Source organism: Dendropsophus ebraccatus, chromosome 3 (assembly GCF_027789765.1).
Source record: "Dendropsophus ebraccatus isolate aDenEbr1 chromosome 3, aDenEbr1.pat, whole genome shotgun sequence".
Taxonomy (NCBI): domain Eukaryota; kingdom Metazoa; phylum Chordata; class Amphibia; order Anura; family Hylidae; genus Dendropsophus; species Dendropsophus ebraccatus.
In genome coordinates, this window is record NC_091456.1 from 145,586,402 (window position 1) to 145,609,960 (window position 23,559).

The 23,559-nt window shown below is 41.6% G+C and overlaps 1 protein-coding gene across 1 annotated transcript in view; it reads right to left on the reverse strand.

The window, feature by feature from the left end:
- The window catches only part of EDIL3 (EGF like repeats and discoidin domains 3), a 485,725-nt gene that overhangs the window by 95,481 nt on the left and 366,685 nt on the right, over positions 1-23,559 (reverse strand). Inside the window, exon 7 of the mRNA XM_069962882.1 lies at positions 22,056-22,200. Coding sequence (XP_069818983.1) covers positions 22,056-22,200 — 145 coding nt within the window. The remainder of the gene's footprint in view (positions 1-22,055; positions 22,201-23,559) is intronic.

Here is a 23,559-nt window from a genome sequence, read left to right on the forward strand (position 1 = left end):
GACCCGGCGGGATTAGGTGAGTATAGGGGGCTCTAAAGGGGGGTCAGGAGCCTGTCACCCCGGTACGGGGGGTGACAGGTTCCCCGTAAAGTGGAAAATATATATCCTGTAGGTAGCAATATACTTATACTTACATCAATAAAGTAAACATAAAGTAAGGTAGACATCAGAGAAGTTAAGCAACAACACCCTGTAGCTACTGCTCCTATGGACAGCATTGAAGAGATTGCCCAGGGAAAACTTAAAGTGTCACTGCCGTTTAATTTATTTTTGCAGAAATCAATAGTCCAGGCGATTTTAAGAAACTTTGTAATTGGGTTTATTAGGCAAATATGCCATTATTTGCATTCAAAAAGACTTTCCCCAGCCCCCCTCCCCCCATTCACTGCTCATTATCAGGAAATCTCGACTCTTTTACACAGTCAGGCCCTGTCTGTTCTATCAAGAGGGGAGGGGGGAGATTAGTCAGCAGCAGAGAGCAGAGATCACAGGATCTCACAGTGGGAGCTGTATGAAAGCCGGTATTCAGAGGTCAGAGAGGTCAGTGCTGACTGTCAGAGGAGAGAGCCTGGTGATGTAGCTGTAAATTAACTCTTTGTTGTCCTGTTTTGGTGCCTCATCTTCCTCCACCCCTCCCCCCTCTATAGAGAACAATGAAGACGGGGGGTGAGCTTCAAACTGTTTTTTTATGATACAAAATGCATTTTTCGGCTAATAAACCTAATTACAAAGTTTCTTAAAACCTGCACTAATGATTTCTGCAAAAAAACTAAAAAATTAAACGACAGTGACACTTTAAAAGTTAAACTGAATCTGTACCCACAATCTACCCTCCCTCCTCCCCGTCCTCTTCACCATAAGGAATGCCACAGGCAGGATTTCTCCTATTCATTACCTGTGTGAACACTGCACATGTGCTGGATCGTTAAGGCACTTCTGTGGTGTTCAGACGGGTGATGAAAAAAAGAAATGCTACCTTCCTAAGATGAGGAGGGTGGGAAGGAGAGATTGAAAGTCAGTGTAAACCTAGGGCATAGACTCTAGGCCACGCCAATTTGACACAGAGCTGCAAATTTAAAAGAAGTTTTTTAGGACAATAACTGCATCACCTGACAGCAGACCCCAGGACAGATCTTGAATCAAAAGCAGCTATCCGAAGGTACAAGTGGTTTGGGGTAGGCAGATTGTGGATACTAAAACCTCCCCCTGGTATACCACAATAAACCATTCACCCCTTCTTGCTGGGACCAGAAGATCGCAGTGCAAAAGCAATAGGATGAGCTGTCAGTATATATAGCTGACAGTTTCCTGTTGCTGATCACACCAGCAGTGCACACCTGCAGGAGGCGGGGCAGCGGCCTGATGACACAGCAGCAGCCAGAAAGCGGGGCAGGAGCTGATAGTTTCAAAGACCCGCCTCTGTGACAATGTTAGCCCAGGATAAAGAATGGTTTTTAGTAACATGCTGTATCACATAGCAGCAGTGAGTCAGTATGCTATGCTCATGTGATCGGCAACAGGAAAAAGGCAGCACAGATATATCTGTGCTGTCAGCTTCCCTTTAACTTTTCCCTGGACAATCATTTTATAGACTAAATCTCATTAGGCTATGTTCAAACTATCTTTTTTAGGTGAAAAAACATCCGTTTTTTGATAATGATCATGATCAATATTTACAACGGTCATTAAAAAATAATGTCTGTTGTGTAGAAACAATGACTGTTATTTCACCTAAAAAGACGTTGTGGAAACATAGCCTTAACCTCATAGCATTTTCTTGGAATGTATGAGGGAACTAAAGAAACCTGAGGAAAACCAACAAAAGGCTAGGTTTACAATATGTATAACAACAGCCTTTGTTTGACACAGTCATTGTTGGCAGTGTCAAACAACGGTTGCTGTTTTACATGTTCCAGCAGCTGATACTGCCAAATCGGACAAAGGAACATAATTTTATTTCACATTTGGGGGTGCCAGCAATCCAATTAACAATAGAACTGAATGTACAGCCGTCGATAAAGAATATGAACAACAGCCACTGTTAATTAAGTCAATTATTTGTGCGGCTGTAGCGAACAACGGCTGTTGTTCAATACAGCATGTGAACAACGTCCTCTGTTCTCATAGACTTCAATGCAGTGCATTATTTTATGACAAGATCATCCGTTATTTTAATTGCCAACAACAGCCATTCTTGTAATAAAAAATACACTGTGTGAACATAATCAAAGACATAGGGTCCTATTAAACGGACCGACTATGGCCCAATCATTTTAGTAAACAAGCACCTTTCTGATAGATCGGCATCCATTTACTGGACCTATCAGGCGGCCCGATAATTGGGCATTAAGGGCGGCATGGACATCGTTAGCGAATAGCTATGTCCATGCAGCCCTTGCCCAGACACCTAATACCTTACCTCGCCCCACTCCCGGTCTTCTCTCCTGTGCTCCGCATATTCCCAGTCCTGGCAGCAGCATCTGAGCAGCCTGTCAGCTGACAGGCCCCTCAGGCATTGAAGCCGCTGGGATCGGGAATCTGTTGAGCACAGAAGGGAAGACTGGGAGGGGGGAGAGGTAAGGCAACTAATTTTAACAAAACACGGGGGGGGGCGTGTCCTGCTGTGGATGGAGTAGGAAGCAGAAGAGAGGAGCTCCCGCTCACCACAGCCTAAAACGGGCTATTTCAGCAGTTTCACCCAACGTGAACCAACTCAGAAGGTGCCGCAAGGTATCATTGACACCCGAGAACAAGGCGACCAGAATGACTAAAGGAAAATCTAAGAAGAAGAACCCGCAAAAGCTAACGGAATTCTTCCCCACCATGGAACAGACAGAGCAAGATGGCGCCGACGAGCAGCCGAGCGGGAAAGACAGCAGCTCAGACATGCAGCCTGCCTATGCGACTACCCCGCGCAAGAGACACAGCACGGAGGTGAGCAGCCCGTCACATATCCGAGACCCGCTATTATCGCTGGCCTCCTCAGACAGTAGCTCGGCCTCTGAAGGGGCAGGAGATGCTTCTAACATGGCGGCTGAAGAGAGAGGAGCCGCACACCGTTCTCCCCTCCTGGATTCCCTAGTGGACTTTGACACCCCATCCCTGCCGCCGACCCCCTTATCCTGGAAGGGGATCCCTATATCTGGTCATGCAAACCGTGGGGCACCAGCTGTAAGTGTTGGAGGGACATTTCATGATGGGGCTGCACCAGTTACTGTGGCCATACTGAAATCATTTATAGAGGACCTTAAACAGTCACATCATGCTGACATGCAAGCACTGACTGCTAATGTGCAAAAAGAGCTATCATCTCTTGGTGACAGAACCGCACATATAGAAAATAAAATGGAGGAATTCACCAATGCTCACAATGAAGTGGTAGACTTAACCAACAAACTAGAAGATGAGGTAGATCTGCTTAAAATCAAAATGGCTGACATAGAAGACAGGGCGAGGAGAAATAACTTAAGGCTGAGAGGGGTCCCCGAGACCGTAAAGCAAGAAGCAGTAATGGACTTTGTCACAGATTTTTTGCTCTTGTCTGTTACCTGAGGCATCTGACAATGACCTACTGATTGACAGAGTTCATCGCTTACCCAAGCCTAAAAATATAGCTCAGGACCTGCCCAGAGATGTGATCCTACGGATTCATTTTTTTCATATAAAAGAAAAGATCTTGTTGGCCACCAGAAAAGACCTGACACTACCTGACAGGTTTAAGCAGATCTCCATTTATGCAGACCTCTCAGCAGCCACGTTGGCTAGAAGGCGACAGTTTGCCCAAAGCACGAAGCTATTGAGAGACAATGCGATCTCCTACAAGTGGGGATTCCCGGTTAAGTTACTCATAACTTACAAAGGATCAACCAAAGTAGCAACGTCACCTGATGCAGCAATGCAGCTATGCAAGGAGTGGGATCTGCTGCCACAAACACGCTCACCTCCTCAACAACAGGAGAAGAGAATGAGACCAACTACTCTGCAGCGAGAGTGGACAGTGATCCCTACCAGAAAGAAGAAAACCAGCTGAGAGGGAACAGCACTTTTCACCAGCTAAGGACTCTAGTAATCCCTTAGTATCTCTGATAAGTCCCTGCCATGTTCTAACAGTTTTCTTTCTTACTAGTTTCGGTTTCACAGAGTGTGAAATTCTGTTATTTACAATGTTACCAGGCTGTGAGGGACATGTGATTTATAGGTTTTGGCTGTACTGACCTATCCCCCCACGGACAGACAAGAAGTCTGTATCACAACTTCTTTATATGTTTTGAGTATATTGTTTTACCTGTTTTACTTTCCTTTTGCAGCTCAGTGTGATAGTCTAATGCCGTTTAAAATTATGTGGCAGTGGTGTTTTGGCAGCGTGGAGACCCAGCCTTTTTACACAGCGACGGTAAGCATACTTATTAACCCTTATAATGGGAATTAAGATACTGTCCTTAAACACCAAAGGATTAAATTCACTGTACAAAAGATCTATGCTGTGGAGGGAAGCCAAGTCGCAAAGTGCAGACATTTTAATGCTTCAGGAGACCCACTTAGATAAATCGGATCTCCACCGACTACATCATAAATCGTATCCTAATATATTCTTAGCTCCCGCTGTTGGGAAGAAAGGTGGGGTCGCCATTGCTGTCAGTGACACCATAGCGCTCACTGATGTAAAATGCATTGCAGACCAGTTAGGTCACTATGTGCTCTTGGTAGGTAATTTTAACAATACCACATACTCCCTGATGACGGTGTATGCACCTAACAAAAGACAACATAAGTTATTACTTAAAGTACTGTCAGTCTTAAATAAGGAGCAACACAGCCACGTAATAATTGGTGGTGACTTTAACAAAGTGATCTGGCCATCTGTAGATTCCACCGCCTCCCGTAAAAGTAAGGAGCCAACCCCATTTGCTAACACCTTACATAAAGCATGTCTTCACGACATATGGAGACTACAGCACCCCTCTGATACCGACTACACCTTTTACTCACACCCAGGTAGATCATACTCTCGCATTGATTATTTTCTGGTAGACCACTTACTCATACCCAACATTATAGCATCCCATATTGGCACAATTTCGTGCTCAGACCACGCACCTGTTACTTTAGAACTCAAAGAGCAGTACGTCACCCCGAGAACAGGTGTCTGGAGGGCTAATAATTACATTTTAAACCATCACCAGTACTGTGAGTCCATTGAGAAGGCCCTGAAAGAGTACTTTGAGTTTAACGACACCGGCTCGGTGAATGATTTTACACTATGGTGTGCCCATAAGGCCTCCACACGGGGTCACCTTATAAAGCTGGCAGCTTATGATAAAAAACAACGGATGGAAAAGCTCCTCTCTCTTCGGGCCCGCTTGGCGGACTTACATAGACAGAATAAGATACAATTCTCCCCAGAGCGAGCCGCTGAGATTTCTCAAGTATCCAGCAAGCTACATGAGCTTAATACTTATACATATGACCTTGCCTTGCGCAGACTTAAAACATGTTACTACTGGCATGGCAATAAACCTTCAGCTTTACTAGCCAAGCAGCTCAAACACCAGGCTGCAAAATCCCGTATACCGTATTTATATAATCCCCAAGGAATTAAAATCATGGACCCCCAAGGTATTGCTGATGAACTTGCAGCATACTATGACTCATTATACAACCTGAATAGGGACCATTTAACGTTCCAACCCTGCCCAGCCTCCATCAATGCATTCCTTGATGGTATTTCCCTACCTAGATTATCAAATGCACAATTAGAAAACATCTCCCAACCAATTACTGAACAAGAAGTGGCCATTGTTGTAAGATCCTTAAAAACAATAAATCCCCAGGGCCGGATGGCCTCACCAATGAGTACTTTAAATCATATAGTAACTTATTAACACCGTATCTAGTGAGATTAATTAATGTAATGATGAATACAGGTAAAATTCCCGAGGAAATGATGAAAGCACTTGTAGTTACATTGCCTAAACCTGGCAAAACACCGGATGTAGCTGCACATTTTAGGCCAATATCCCTCCTCAATGGAGACATCAAAATATATGCCAAATTAATTGCACATCGTTTGTCTGACCTAGTTCCCCTCTTAGTCTGCAATGACAGGTGGGTTTCGTCAAAGGTAGACAAACCTGCGATGGAACTCGCAGATTCATAAACTTAATAACTGCTGTAGAGCGGAAACAAACGCCTTCTCTGCTCCTCACGTTGGATGCAGAGAAGGCGTTTGATAGGATTCATTGGGGTTATCTTCGCTCTGTACTGCTCAAATTTGGTATCCAAGGCCCCTTATTAAACGCCATCATGGCACTGTATACATGCCCCGCCGCCCAAATATACTCCTCAGGCACCCTGTCCTATGCCTTTAATATCAGTAATGGTACGAGGCAGGGTTGCCCCTTATCCCCTACCATTTTTGTCCTTGCAATGGAGCCCCTAGCCCAACGAATCAGAGAGGAAAACGGTATATCTGGAATACTAATTAACAATCATGATCACCGCATTGGGCTTTTTGCCGATGATATCATACTCTCACTCTCATGACCAGAAAGGTCATTACAGAAAGCTACAGAAATACTTACAGAATTTGGTAAGGCGAGTTATTACAAGGTCAATCCATCTAAATCTCTGATTCTTGACATGGGCCTTCCACAAAAAACTAGGGCCTCCTTGCAAGCCTCTTACCCCTATAAATGGGCAGACGGGCAAGTGCCCTTCCTGGGAATCACTTTGACATTCCCCCTGAAGAAAATTGCCACGGCCAACCTTTCTGCACTATTATCCACATTGGAAAAAGATACGGAAAACTATTCTAGATTACCAATATCATGGGTGGGACAGATCTCAGCTGCGAAAATGATGATGCTTCCCAAGATATTGTACCTTTTTAGGAACCTACCAGTTCCCATATCAGCTATAGCACTGAAACGTATACAGTCCGTCCTACTTAAGTTTGTGTGGAGGGGGCAGAAAGCCAGGGTTGCGGAAAAAATTTTATGCCAACCAGTAACACAGGGGGGGTTAAGCTGTCCCAATGTATCCCTATACTACTATGCAGCTCTTATGGATCAACTAAGAAACTGGCACACAAAAGATACTTCCAAATTATGGGTGGGGATGGAATCGGCCCTTATTTCCGGAAGGTCATTAGTCTCTTTACTGTGGGCCTCCAGGCTTAAAGCGGAACTCCCTACAGGCCTATCCCCTACAATGATAGCAATTCTTAAAGTTTGGAACGCAAAATGTGTAGCCTTAAATCTAACCCCACTACACCCCCTTACGATGCCTTTAGAGACATTAGAATTTTTTATACCTGATTGTCACTTACAAACGTGGATATCTAGGGGTATCCATACAATCTCGTCATTATATGACAATGGGACTTTAGTTCCATTCTCACATCTCACATCCAACTTTGGAATTTCTCACAAAGACTTTTATAAATTTCTGCAGATAAGGCACTGCTTACAAGGTATCAATATGATTAGTAACCCTGCTATTACTAAATATGAATCACACTTTAGGAACCCTACACCTCTACCTAAAGGTTTAACAGTGGCTTATAGAGAGCTGCAGCCTAGATTAGGGAATTTACCCTTCATTACTAAGTGGGAACAAGATCTAGGTCAGTGTTTCGACATAGAAAGTTGGTACAGCATGTTTGCTCTTGTCCCCAAAATCTCGCATTGTATAAACCACCTAGAAGCATCTAGAAAGTTACTATACAGATGGTACCTAACGCCCTATAGGCTTTCTAAAATCTATCCTGGGACATCTGCGGTATGTTGGAGGTGTGGCGCTCACGTGGGAAATCTATTGCATATATGGTGGGATTGTGCAGCGCTCCGCCCGTTTTGGGGTGATATTCGCTCTCCCTCTTAGAGACAGTACTGATGTTTCCACCCACGTGGGGTCCACATCTAGCCTTATTGTCCATGGGTCTGGATGATATGCATATATCCGACGTAACAGTGCTCATACATATTTTAATGGCCTCTAGAACGGCCATAGTTAAACGTTGGAAGTCCACAGATATCCCCAGTGTAATGGAAATTAGATCTGTTACGAATTTTAACTACCAAATGGAATTATCTATTGCAATGAGAACCAATAAGGTTAAACGACTGGAGGAGGGTTGGTACAAGTGGTGTGATTTTCAGAAATCCCACCCTCATTAGGATTTGAGTCTTGTAAGCTATATAGTTTTACTCTTCTGGCACTCCTTTGTACGCTCCCCTCAACTCTCAACTCCCAACTGCCTATTTAACCTGATCATTTATATATTTTGGTACCATGACACTAAAGCTGCCTGTTTTTGTCTTTGTTTTTGCCTTTCTTAAACTGTTATATCTTGTTCACTAGTCCCTTGAGGGACGTGAGTTTTTCTCTATGTTCTTACCTGTGTCATGTCTTTGAAACTCAATAAAAAATGTTGTCAAAATTTTTTTTTTTAACAAAACACACACAAATAAAGGCCTATATAACCCATGCCGCAATAATTACTATTGATTATATTTGTATTATTTTATTTGTATTATTTATTGTTTAACATGTATCCCATGTATTTAACAATGTAAATAAATAATATATTGTTGGTTCAAAAATAATTTTGATAATCATATTGCTACCATTAAGTATGATAATATAAAGAAGACAGAACCTAAAAGCTATACTATATGAGCTCAATCATGGTCATCTGGAAAGAAATTCAAATGGTTGCTAGGCAACTGGAACTAATAAACTACAGAATAAATTAACGAGGTTACTGTAATTAGAGAAATACACCAAGATTCTGTATAAGTGGATCATAAAAACGTAACTATGAGTATGTAGCCTTTATAATATATTAAACTGAATGTACCATCAGGTACATTCACTTTAAAGGGAACCAATCAGCCCAATTGGGCTGATTTGGTTCCCTGGGGCACAGTATACAGCTTCTGAGCAGCCCGCGGTACGTACCAGCCAAGGCTGCAGCAGAGGCTGTATACCGGAGGAGATGATTGACAGGCAGAGAGGCCCGTTACTGGCCTCTGTCCCTGTCAATCATCCCGCCAAGCACGCTGACAGGAAGAGAGCGGTGACAAGACACGGGCAGGAAGCCACTCAGATGGCTACCTCCCTGCCTTGGCCTGCCGCACGCCCTGGTAATAAAACCTCTTTTTCTCTGATATACAGCTTCGGCTGCAGCCGGTACATGCCCCAGGCTGCTCAGAAGCTGTATACAGTGCTTCAGGGAACAATATCAGCCCAATTGGGCTGATTGGTTTCCTTTAAGTGTTGCATATGGAATAGAATTGAATAGAACGCTGCCGCTGAGGAGAAGCCGGTGTTGCGGTCCTTTTTTAACACAAAATAGACCATGCACTTTGCCCGTCTATTACCGAGCACCGGCCCAGGCTAAGGCACTGAAGGCAGGCTGGCTCACCTCCAGTGGAAGGAAACCCCCTCAGTGACATGGCTCTATTAGAATCACTAGAGCCACGTCATGCAGGGGCAGGGTTTCTCTACCACTGGGGGCCGGCTGGCCCATCTCCAGTGCTTCAGCCTGGGCCGGTGCTCTGTAATAAATCGGTGCCCCGCATTGGCGCTGTTCTTTTCATTTGCAACACTTAAAGTGAATGTACCTGATAGTACATTCGTTTTAAGACCGAGTAGAGATGAGAGAGTTTATAGTAGCTTTGGGTTCATGTTACTAGGGCTGGATCAATCTTCTCCAGCCACTGGGAGTCAAATGCCCAGTATTTGGGGTTTGGCAAACTCAATGTTATGGTAAATTCACTGGTCTCTACTGCCGAGAATATTGTTAATGTTCTATTGTAACATATCAGATGATAAACATGGAAGAATTTTAGGACACAAGAAAAATAAAATCATTTGGCAAGCATTTCCCGAGGTACTTGTGACTATTTTGGCTAATTAGTCATGGCACAAATAAAATAGCTCCCAAAAAAGCAATTTAAAGCATATGTTGTTGAGATATACCAAGGTAGAACATCAGGATATGGAAATTGATATTGTATTTTTTTGTATGTGCCCCAAGGAAAATACTCCATTAACAAAACCATATGTTAAGTGCTGTTATGGCAGAGGTAGGGCCTTGCTGATAAATTGCAATAATGTAACTATATCGCCTTGAGGGTTAAATATTATTTTTTCCAAAAAATAAATTAATTAAAAAAGAATGAAACCTTTAACAAAACTAAACACTTACCAGCAAATAAACAACCTACAAGTCAGTTGACTCTGAGTCAATTTTAAAATTTCTAGTCACGTTTCCCAGTTTTTATATCATGTTTCTGAAATTTCTATCCTATGTTTTATAAATGCCAAGACCTGGGAGTTCAAATCTCACAAGTCACCATGTCAATATACTGCATAGAATGGGGAGTTACTGAGGGTGAAAGGTCGGACACTGGAAAGCTTGTAATTCATTTCACAAAAAAATTGCAGCCGTGACTCCGTCTTGTTTGAGCTTGACTTCAGGATATACGTGCAGCAGTATAAGGTAGGATGTCAAGTACATTTACTGCAGCAATGGATATATTTACTATAGATCTTCCAGCTACTATAGAAGTTCATGTTCATCACAAAAACAGCAAGATAATATTTAATGGCATATATAGAGTACATTACACATGAGAGGCTAAAGGAACATTTAGTGGAAAATGTTTTAGATTTATAGTTTTAGGCTTTGTTAACCCAACATTTTTTGAGGGGAAAATACGGCCATATTTTGGTAATTATGGCTGTAAATAATGATAATAATCCTACACCAGAGCCATGCGTGGAAACCAGGCCACGATTCATCGCTGGCGCCAGTCCATTGATGTAAAAATCTTAAAGCAATGTACCTGATGGTACATTCGCATCAAAATTAAAACTATGAGCAAGACTGACCAAGAAAAAAAGGTTACTGTTGCAAATACTACCAGTAGTCCATTCAATCATCTGTTCAACTGGTGACTCTCAGAACTCATGTACTGTATATAGAAAGCTATGAGAGCAGAAGTCAAGCACCTGTCACTGACTGATAGGCTGCAGGGGTCCTGATTGCTTGTACCAACTGGCGGGCATAAGACACTAAAGGCCTTATTCCACGGAATGATAATCGGCCACATTCGGCCGATATCAGCTGTTATAGCTGATAATCGTCCCGTGGAATAGAAGGCAACGATCAGCCGCCACATTCATGTCGGCTAATCGTTGCAGTCGTTTGTTTTTCAAACATGTTGAAAAACAAGCGACTGATATAGCAGCGACCTGCTGCTGTCGCTCTGTGGTATAGGAGCCGCAACAGCAGACAGCCACCATCCTCTATGGGCTGCCTCAACGATCTAGCGATCACTTGGGCAGCCCCCCTCCACCGCAGCGCCCTGCGACCCCTCCCTCACTCACCCGCTCGCTGCCGCCACGTGGAATAGGGGAAGCAGCGAGCAGGGAACAAGTAGCAAAGGATCGCTGACAGCGTTCGTTTGCTCCTCTCCATCGGCCCTTGGAATAGGAGCTTTACCTCCGTCCTATGAGATGGGCCATCTGTGCAGAGAGTCTGCTCTCAGACAGGCTCTATGCACAGATTGCCGATAACTCTTATCTATGTTATGCTATGGCATAGCATAGATCAGTATATGCAATCTAATGATTGCATACTTTTATGAGCAACTGCTTGACTGTAGCTGTAGCAAAAGATTAATCATAAAAACTACAGAGGCTTAGTTCAGGCAGGTCAGGCCATGACAGCAGATCATCTCCCCATGAGCCATTCCAACCACTGCACCATTACAATGATGTGCCACCAGTCAGTACTTACAGCACCATTTAAACAGTTTATAGCCAGCAGGTGAGATTGTTTCATGCCGGATATTAGAAGTGTCTGTTTGTTGTTGAACACAGTCAGGTTACACTGGGCTATGGAATGGGCCTGATTCCCGAGCCCACTTCATACATCGTAAACAGCACCATGACATACTAGTATGTCATGTGGATTAAGGGGTTAAATGTGAATTTTCAAGATGAACCCAATTTTATTGTTGGTATCAGCCTGCCTTAACTTCTAGATATACTTCTGCTATCTACTACCCAATTTCCAAATTATAATCTGATAGTGCTTAAAAAGCAGTCTGTTGCTTACTGTATACTTCTTGTACTAAACATGTGAAAACGCCAATAGTCTTTGATTGTCATGGTCCAGTGTTAATTTTGCACATAATCTTAGTTCCTGTAAATTAACCACTTACAGTATCTGCTCTCTGCTAATGAAATTGACCCATTCTTCGATTAAAAAGATAATGCCTTTTCCCGGTTTCTCAATGTAAACATTTTGTATACTCATTTGTATTGCATTTGCAAAAAGAAGACATTGATTCAGTGCATTATGGATAACACGCAATAACAATGATCTATCTGTAGATATGAATAACTAAAATCATGGTAGTCATAATTCCCCAAGATGCCAGGTAGATTAATCAGCTAGCACAGTCCCTTAGGAAATTTGTGAACATGGTATGAGTGGTTTATCAATGTCAAAAATATACAAATATAGAATAAAAATTATAAATTCCCAGTACCATTTGCATGGTCTTTAAAAGACTGAGATTAACTTCACATTATAATATTTTGATTTGGAAGATTTTATTTTTTTGTTTAAAACACAAAAATTATTGCAGTTACTGATGACGTTGGAGGGTTATGGACCAATAAAAGGGTTATCCAGGCAAAACATACTGATGAGCTATCCACAGAATAGCTTGTCAGCCACTGACTGGATCCTATTGTTGCCAGTTCTTTGTCTAGGTTAAAAACCACTGCTCTGCAATGAACTACTGTGACAATTACTAACTAGGACAAAATAACCCGAAATAAGTCTATGCAAGATAATTATAAGCTGCGTGACTGCCTGTCTGTGTCACTATCTGATATGCTGCTAGACAGTCTATGCACTCTTAATAGAGGAAGCAGCTATATGCTGTCTGTGCTGTGTAGTAGCCCTGATAAGGGCTTTTATGGTCTCTCCTGCCTACAATCTTCTAAAATCCTCACTGTACCTACACCAAAGTCTATCCACTCAACTACCTACAACCCATTCACTGAAGGAGGAGGAAGTAGATACACTGCGCCCTATTCTTCACAGTGAGCAGCAACTACTTGCCTGTCTGTAAGAGTAAACTGATGTGCTGGTAGTTGGCTGACTCGCTGATTATCTGCTGATAAATGCTGTGCTGTGTATAGTTGTAGCCCTAAAAAGGGCTTTTGGGGTCTTGCCTGCCTATAATAAGCTATATCCTCACTGCCCCTGCTCGAATCTCTCTCTCTATGACTAATTTCATGATGGCATCTGATGACGAGCCGGAAAAGCCAAGTTCTTATACTCTCGAGGTCACATGAGTAAGCCAGCAGATGAATAGATGCCGTTCTCACAATGCCAGCGTGCTCCTACGGCCTGTCACAAACACCCCTGCATAGTTATAGGCTAGAAAAAGGCACCAGGGACGGTGGGAGGAGAAACAAGTTTTTACTGTGTTTTCGGTCCTATGCTCGATCAAAAACAAGTATTTCGAACAGTGCAGTATTCGATCAAATAGCTATTTGATCAAGTACTACTAATCTCTAATAGATAGATATGCTATATATATATATATATATATATATATATATATATATATATATATATACCAGCCAAACCACTGCTTTTTGAGCAGAGTAGTGGTCGGTAATACAGACATTAAAGGGAAAGTCTGGCAAAAAAATGTATTTAAGTATTGTATAGCCCCCCAAAAGTTATACAAATCACCAATATACACTTATTACTGGAAATGCACATAAAGTGTTTTTTTCCCTGCACTTACTACTGCATCAAGGCTTCACTTCCTGGATAAAATGGTGATGTCACGACCCGACTCCCAGAGCTGTGCGGGTGGTGGCTGCTGGAGAGGATGATGGCAGGGGGACACAGGGCACTGGAGGGACATTAAGCATCCTCTCCAGCAGCCACAGCCCGCACAGCTCTGGGAGTCGGGTCGTGACATCACCATGTTATCCAGGAAGTGAAGCCTTGGTGCTGTAGTAAGTACAGGGAAAAAAACACTTTATAAGCATTTACCGTAATAAGTGTATACTGGTGATTTGTATAACATTTGGGGGCAATACAATACTTTAATGAAAAATTTTGCCAGACTTCTTTAACCTGTTAATGGGAGGGAAAGATCTGTATATCAGGAGAAGGAGACAAATTTGCTAAATTATAAAAGTATAACTATATCAGTTGACATGGGAGTCAAGTTAAAAAATAGTACCGAAGTTACATATTTTATTTCTTATATAGATCAATTGTTCCTTATAGGCTATAAAAAATATTACCAAAATAATTTTAATATTAGTAAAATCTAAAAAATAAGTCTGGTCCAGTTGGTCTTTCCTTATTTCCACCCAACTAATCGAAAAAGAACTGAACTCTTTTTACAAAGGTGAGAATTCGATCGAAATATTTTTTTCAAGTTACTCAAGCCTCAACACTTATGGAAATCTTTCATTTAATAAGTGGAAGGAAACATCTGAATGCAGGCTGCAGATGTTTCTCATTACTTGGTTTTATCTAAACACAGCTTGTAATAATGCATGAAGATGTGTTGATCCCTTTCAGCAGGTTTTGTATCCAAAATTATTGACCTTGATGTTCTGCAATTATGTCTCTGAGGAACAGAACTCTAAATACATAATCTACTTTGAATCTTAGATTTGCCGCAAATAAAAACATGGACAATCTGTTCATGAACATCATAATATGCTAAGATAATTGAGAACTAACAGCACTGTGTATACTAAGTAGAGCAGAAACATGACGGATGTACAGAATTACAAATGAAAAATTAAGTCTACTTCTTAGCTGGTATTGACAGCCCTATTCTGTAATTATGCCATTATATTACATGTTTTGACATAAAAAGTCCTAAGTATAATTGACAGGGTTTATCCAGGCTTAGAAAAACATAGCCGCTATCATTTAAAAACAGCACCTTTCCTACCCTCAGTTTGGGTGTAGTTTTATAACACAGTTCCATTGGAGTGAGTGGAGCTAAATTGTAATGGCACACACAACATGAGGATAGCGATAGTGCTGTTTTTAATCCTGGATAACCTCTTTAGGCTAAGTTCACTTACCATCAAAATTCGTATAATAATAGCTGTTGTTATAAAAGAAATTATGTTATTTAGCATTAAAAACAGTTGTGCAATAAAAACATCAATTAGATGTTGGGTCAACATGACCTTAATATTGTCAACACTCCTGTCAAAACTAGAATTCATATTTCCATTTTTCCTATGTCTGTTGGGGTAAAACCCTAAAATATCGATTTTCTTCATGTACAGGTCATGATTTCTTACTGACTCAAGTGGGATTATGTATGATGGAAGTTAGATTGTGAACCTCACTAGGAATAATATATCTAAGCTCCTAGGCAGGAATACTATTTTTTGAGTGATAAATCCCACTAAATATGACCTATCATGGTTGCTCAGTGACTATAAGAGCCCCACTTATTTATAGCTAACTATATCTACATATAGATAACTACTCTCTCTCTCTCTCTCTCTCTCTCTCTCTCTCTCTCTCTCGTCTGCAAAGTTTGTAAAGTTGAAGAGTTATATAAGGGTATTCCAGCATTTTACAAAAAATCCCATTATGTTCTGGCCTTTGAAAAATTAAAAAAAAAAAAAAAAAAAAAAAGGGAAAATCCTATACTTGCCTACCTTCGACGATCCCCTGCCACTCCTGTTTGGCTCCTCATGGTCCCCTGATCTCTTGTCTGTTTAGTGCCTCTGAGATGGCAGACAATAACTTGCAGCAGTGTTCAGTGATGGCTGAGCACTCATGTTAGAAGTAGGCAGAAAACAAAAGCATCAGGGGGCTGGAAGAAGCTGAACTGGAGCTGTAGGGGAGAAGAAAGGAACCAGGGATATTTTACTTTTTTCCCAAAAAAACTTTAACAGTATTTGACTTAAATAGTATTTGATGTAAAATGCTGAAATACTAATTTAAAACACATTTTTAGGAGCAGTCCCGGCCTGTGGCTCCACTGTGACCAACACTCGGTATTCTGCGTGTAGTCCGCGGGAGGTGACATCACTTCTTCCAAGGATATCCACAATATACAGAAAAAGGATAAGTCCAGCTCCCGGCCAAGTAAATGCAATGGACTCATCCTTTTTCTGTTGCTTGTCCCCACGCCTGTTGGAGCGGGAGCCCGTGCTGGGAGGCAAGGTGGAGGCGGTAAGCTGGCTTTTTTCTTTTTTCTATATATCCACAATATCACCTAAATCCTGTGGACTACATGCAGCGGAGCCACTGGCTGGGACCTATTCCCAACTAACTTTCAATTTACTTTTGACAGCAAAGGAAGGAGAAGACTACACACACAGGATCATCTCAACTGGAGTGCCTAAGGTACTGGAACTACAGCGATACAGGCTTATTATCGATATATTATCGATGTATTTTTGTTAGAGTACCAGGAATCTCTACACAATAACAGGTTGCAGCACTATATGCCAATCCATATTGTATATGTTTATTTTTTTCTCAGTAAAAAAAAAAAAAAATCTTTTAGAACAGGTCACTTCAAAATATTGATACTGTGTTCTGGACATAAAGGTTTAAAGGTGAAAATAATTACATTGTTTAATTTTGACACAGTGGTTGCCAAACTTGGAATATTATGGCATATGATTAGGACATCACAAAATATTTTGATCACAGGGGGATACCTTTTTCATTCCTTTATTAGAATATTAGAACTTAACTTTCTGTTTAGGTGAAAATTGGAGAAATAAATAGCTAAGGTGTGGAACTGACTGAAACCTTAAAATAGGATAAAAGTTCAGGGGGGCACATGTTTTAATGAGAAGCTAAACTCAAAATAATAGGGAGTACAACTGTCAGGAACTCACCTGACTGCACCTTACCTGAACTTACCTGACAGCGATGTCCTCTTCGGCTGGAGCGCAGCGCCGACTTCCCGGACGGAGTCGGGTGACGTCACGGAGACCCGACAGCGTCCCTGGTTACCAGCTGCGCCGCGGGCTCCAGTGAAATGTGGCCACTCAGCTGAGCAAGATTTGGCTCAGGCTGAGTGGCAGAAGATCCTGCCACCAAGCTTGCAGCCTTTGCATGTGGTTGTGATAAGGCCTCAGGAAGCCAGATCAATCACGTTCTGGTCCGGGCTCCTGGTCCTATATTTAAAGAGCCAGCAGTCATTTCCTGATCGCTGGCTATTAGTTTAATACCCTGGTCCCAGCTCCCCTGTGTCTATTCCTGCGATCCCCTTCCTAACTTCCTCTGTTTGCTTGCCTTGATATCTGACCTCCCGCCTGACCTTTGACTATCTGATTGCCTACTGACTTTGTACTGCGCTGCCCCTTCGGTTCTGACTTGGCTTGTTTACTATCCCATATTGTGTTCTTCTGTCTGTCTTGTTTTGTGTTCTACATATTTCAGCATAGGGAAGGTCTCCGTGGTTGTCCGTGGTCGCCTAGGGCCAATTGAGGCAAGTAGGTAGGGACAGTGGGTGGGTTCAGACCTAGGGCCCACTGTCTTGTCCTGTCCGTACCTCCCAGTCCTGACAACAACCTAAGATTACATAGAAGAAGATAACAAAGCAATGTAAAAAAAAAATAATAATTTACTTTGCTAAATGAGTAGTATATGTGTCATGATTGTGCCTGAAAAGGCATCAGTGCCACCAAAAACTGTGCTTTTGGCCTTAAGTCCTTTCCTGGTTTTATTATGTTCTTTGCTGTTTCATTCTGTGATCCGTTCCATGTTTCTTAGTTCTCCCTGCACTTACCTTCCTGTGGCTTTCTCCCTAATTGTTGATGGGCAGGTCTCTTTACCTCTGGCTTTCTGCGTTTCTCTTGCTTATCCTAGCTTTGTGTCCTGGACCTTATAGGTGTCTCTCTCCCTATAGTCTGGGTTCTTGATAGCTTTGTCCAGCTTGTCTGTTTAGCTTAATCCAGTGTTTTACCTTGCAATCTGTATTCCTGGTTTCCTGATCCCTTTGCCTGTTTCTTACCAGTCTTTGTCTTTTGCTTCTGTGCCTCGCTTTGTCCTCTTTGTACCTTGCTTAGTTCTTAGTGTGCCTCGCTTAGTTTTCAGTGTTCCTTGCTTTGTCCTTAGTTCATCTTGCTACTATCTCTAGCTTTTGGTTCTCCGTTTACCTTGTTGCATCTCCCTTTCATTCTGAATTTGTTTGGTCCTCTATTCCTTGTTGCCTTATTAGTCCTGTCCTTCTGTGTGTCTTTGTGACTTGCAGTGTCTACTGTCATTGTACCTTGTTGGCCCTTTCTGTTACTATCTCTGGCTTTCGTCCCTTGCTTGTTTGGTATTCTCTTTGGCCCGTTTGTACTACTTATTTTGTGTTCTGTATTTTGTTTGTCTGTGTTTTGCACTTATTTGAGTGCAGGGACTGAAGTCCAGTTGCAGACGGTCAGTTAGGACCTGCACTGCAAGTAGTTTGGGACAGTGTGGGAGGTGTTAGCCATAGGGCCCATTTGTCTTGTGTCTCTTTGTTCCCCAGGGCCCTGACAAGATGCTTGGAACAAACTTCCAAAAGATGTGGTTGGCAAATCCACATTAAGTAATTTTGAGCACCCCTGGAATAAATCTGCTTCAATCTTCTGTATTTTGCTATGTTTCTATCTGAGGAACAGATAAAAGACGACATAATGATCTTAAATGTTACTTTTATTGTCCAGTTAGGCAGGCACTAATTGTTTTGTTTTCAAGGCTTCTTATGTATATACACAACTAAAGAAAAGATGTACAGACCCTTAAAAGCTTACAATCACTGGATAGCAAGCCAAGAAGAGAAGGTTTTTTTGTGTTTTGTTTTGCCTTTTTTTTTCCAGTCCAATTTCCCCTGATATATCTATCTGAACACTGCTTGCTCGTACTCAGTATATTTCTTCTCAAACTATTTCCCCGAGTAACTCATAGACAATTTTTAAGAGCTACTGCAACCTTTGGCAGAAGTCAAAAAGAAAATGATTTGAGAAAATGCAATAAGTCAGACGTGGTTGTTTCAGTCAGTACGGTATGGATGTCTAGCCAAAAGCTAGGTATAATTGCATCTTCTGGCAAAGTGAAAGATATTTCTGCTTGCCATCAACTAGTCATTTTCTGTCATTATTACTTGCAGCAATGTTTTGCGATTACCCTTAGTATCACATACATCTTCAAGAAACTAATGAACACTTCTAAAGCATTAATGCACACTTATCAAAACTTTGCATCATAAAAAGGAAATTGACTATGCGGCATCCCATTTATTTTCTAAGGTGAGGTCTCCTTATGTATGAAAGTCTGTTATTTGATCTCATATTGGATCCTTATTATACAACTTAAATGTTTGATTGACAGGAAGCACCATTATGTTAGAATGGCCTCATGCAGAATAGCAGGCATGTAAAGGAGAAGAATTAGAACAGAGCATGCTGTCCAATAGTATTAACATGTTTCATGATTTACATGAGTTACAGAAGATGTTCCAATGCCTGGAATCACTGATCTCCCGGCATCATGATTCCTTTCGGGAGCTGCAAAACAATGTAAAGGGAAACTATCAGCAGGTTACACAAATCTAAACTGCTGATATATCCCTATTTAGCATGGGACAATGAAGATGAAGTTAAAGGGGAAGTTCGGGCAAAAAAGTCTTAAGATATGTTATTGCCCAACAAAAGTTAGGAAAATTACTTATAGACACACCTATATGGGAGACACACCTATAGTGCATTTTCCCTGCACTTACTACAGCATGGCGTGTTCAGGTCTCTGTAAAGTTTGTGACATCACGTCACATAAACTGCCAACTCCTGCTGCTTCAGTCTGTCCCACTGCTGCAGCAGGTATAAGCAGTTTATGTGACGTGACATCACCAACCTTACAGAGACCTGAACACGCCATGCTGTAGTAAGTGTATGCAAAGTGCACTTTAGGTGCGTTTCCCATAATAAGTGTCCATTAGTAATTTTCATAACTTTTGTTGGGCAATAACATATCTGAAATATATTTTGCCATGATTTCCCCTTTAAGTTTCTTACCTTCATCCTCCACGCTATTTCCATGCATTTTCTAGTTAAATCCCTAGGCTAGTAAGGCAGTTTAGTGCAATGGGTGTGGGAATACTGCCCAGAGCTAGCCTGCTCCATTTATATTCAATAAATGGATGGGCCAGCCAGGGGCGGATCAGTGCACTGGTGGTAGTAGTTCTAACCCCAGTGCACCAAATCACCTAATTAGCATAAATATTAAAGGAGACGTCCAGCCAGACCCATTTTTTTATTTTTTTTGCTTGGGAGGGGGAGGATAAAAGAAATAACATGATCTTAAATAACCCGCTCCAGCTCTGGTGGCCACATACCACCCCTCCGGTCCCCAGTCCCTGGATGCTTTCTGGTCTGAGCAGGGACATGAGTCGTGATGTGTGAAGTCCACTCAGCCAGTCAGTGGCTGTAATGGGGTCCCACCTTGGCCGCTGACTGCCTGAGCTCATTGAAAGCAAATATATACTCATTTTTTTTCTATTGGAATACATTTGACACCAAATGGCTGAATGTATTGCTCCTCTTCGACATTTATATTGTAAAACTTCCAGTAATCACACATTTTTCATCAATTCTGTGAACAGGTGTTAAATGGTATTGATGGACCAACACCCTATAGGATAGGACATCAATATCATGGCCTCAGGTGACCCCTTTAAATATTACATTAGTATACATGCCAATGATGAAGTTTATTATGATGTTTGGCTATAAAAAAAATCCCACTCCAAATTTTACTATCAGATATAATCTGCTCAGAGACTTCTGCCTGACCTCCAGTGACAATAATCTTCCATTATAGATGACATTTCTTCTTCCCTATAAATATAGTGCACTCCACTACCATCCAGAGGAGGATGCAGGATGTGGCACATAAGTATAAGACACAAGTGCTGCCTTTGAGGTGAAATGTCACGACCTTGAAAATCAAAATAAAGCAGGAAACCAATTAACTTAGCAAGTCCACGGCTGACAAATTGGGCGGCTCTGAAAATTGGGTGTCAGGAATGAAAGACAACAGAAATCTAATTTGCTGAAGTACCTTTATTAAGCCTTCTGTTCACCTCACCAAATCCTGATACACTCGAAACAGGAAGATTAATGCAGCAGATTTTCAATTCTGTGTCATTTTTGTGTGGCTCTAGAAGGCCAGAAATCATTTAACGCAAATTGTTTTGCTGTATCACACTTGAACTCAGCGACCGCCACTTATACAATAAGAGTAGCCATCTAAAACGTTACCTGTAAATGGATTTACCGCCTGCTCCAAGAGAGGGGAAGAAAAAAAATGTGCAAAATGAAATTGCTTTAGTGCGGTAGAGGCAGTGTGTCTAAGATAATATGTGACAAAGGGGTCAAACTTTTAGGTTTTGTTCACAAAACTTTGTTGGAGGGTCAATGAGCTAGGTCATGTATCTATTTGCCAGAACGGCCGCACACGGAATGGTATCTGTTCAGCATTTTGAACGTGAAACAAATCACTAGGCTGCTGCTTAATATTCAATCTTATTGGAAAAGATGCAGCAGGGAAGAAAGGTGAAAGAAAAGAAAAGAGATCCCGCTAATAGAAAATAAACATTGCTATCATGATATGTCATCTCATTTGTTAGTGGTTTTTTAGGATCCTGACAACATAATACAGCGGGAAAGAAAGATAAATTACAAAAATAAACAGGGGCAATTTAGCGGCTTTAATCATCTTAGCATCACCTAAAATAAATATGGACAATCTGTCATCTTCAGACATTTTTAACCTTTGGCTGCAAATATTCTACTCCTCATATGTATTCTCTAAGCTTTAGCCTTATCTACGCAGTGTCTCATTCTGACACATAAGCAGCCCACCAGACATCTGCTTTCCTATTTTCTCATTCTGCTGTAGAGAATACGTAAAAAAAGGCATAGTGTGGGATACAAAGGATGAGCAATGCTTTCACTCATAGTAAATGTACACCAACCTGATAGTTCACATCCGAGAAGTTCCATCCTCAGAGTACAATGGCGTCGGCACACTTGTGGATATAGGCGAATGTACTGGGCTTCAATGGGTGGCGTAAAAGAATTGGCATAGGGTGTGTTGTTGTCAACATTCCCTCGAAATACCTGTGTTAAAAGTAAGACAAAAGTTTTTTTTCTCGAATACTTATACTTCTATTTACTTCTATTCCTATCTCAGCTAATACAGTGGTAACTCGGTTCTCAAACTGCTCAGTTCTCAAACTGCTCGAAACTCAAACTGTATTTTCAAGGAAAGTTTGCTTTGGTTCTCAAACTGTTGCTCGGTTCTCAAACACTTTTCGGGCTCCCAGTCTTGTAGTACAGTAATACCGCAGTATTCAAATGAAAATTTACCTGGAAGTAACATTCAGAATTCAAACTTTGCTCGGTATCTCAATGTTTTTGCGAGTGTGGATGGTGGGTTGTACCTGGAGAGTTTAGCACTGGTGAGGCTTCACATACAGTACAGTCCTGTATAAGACTGCTGGAGTGCATATATAGTACAGTAGTAGTACAGTCAGTGCACCACCATCTCCCATCCAGTACTGTATAAGACTGCTGGAGTGCATATACAGTACAGTAGTAGTACAGTCAGTGCACCACCATCTCCAATCCTGTACTGTATAAGACTGCTGGAGTGCATATACAGTACGGTAGTAGTACAGTCAGTGCACCACCATCTCCAATCCTGTACTGTATAAGACTGCTGGAGTGCATATACAGTACAGTAGTAGTACAGTCAGTGCACCACGATCTCCAATCCTGTACTGTATAAGACTGCTGGAGTGCATATATAGTACAGTAGTAGTACAATCAGTGCACCACCATCTCCCATCCTGTACTGTATAAGACTGCTGGAGTGCATATACAGTACAGTAGTAGTACAGTCAGTGCACCACCATCTCCCATCCTGTACTGTATAAGACTGCTGGAGTGCATATATAGTACAGTAGTAGTACAGTCAGTGAACCACCGTCTCCCATCCTGTACTGTATAAGACTGCTGGAGTGCATATACAGTACAGTAGTAGTACAATCAGTGCACCACCATCTCCCATCCTGTACTGTATAAGACTGCTGGAGTGCATATACAGTACAGAAGTAGTACAGTCAGTGCACCACCATCTCCCATCCTGTACTGTATAAGACTGCTGGAGTGCATATACTGTACAGTAGTAGTACAGTCAGTGCACCACCATCTCCCATACATTACAGTGCTGGGATGGGGGGGCTCTATACAGTAAAGGATGAGTGAGGAGTTAGTGACTACTGTACTTTAATTGCTGGTTTTGTTGAATGTTTCTTGTGTAAAATGTTCTATACAATACAGTGCTGTTCTATACTGTACTGCAGTGAGTAAACTAGGCACTTTTTAATGTAATAAATGAGTATTGTAGGTAATAAATGGTTAGTGCTGGAACCAATTAAACACATTTACATTATTTCCTATGGGAAAACACTGCAC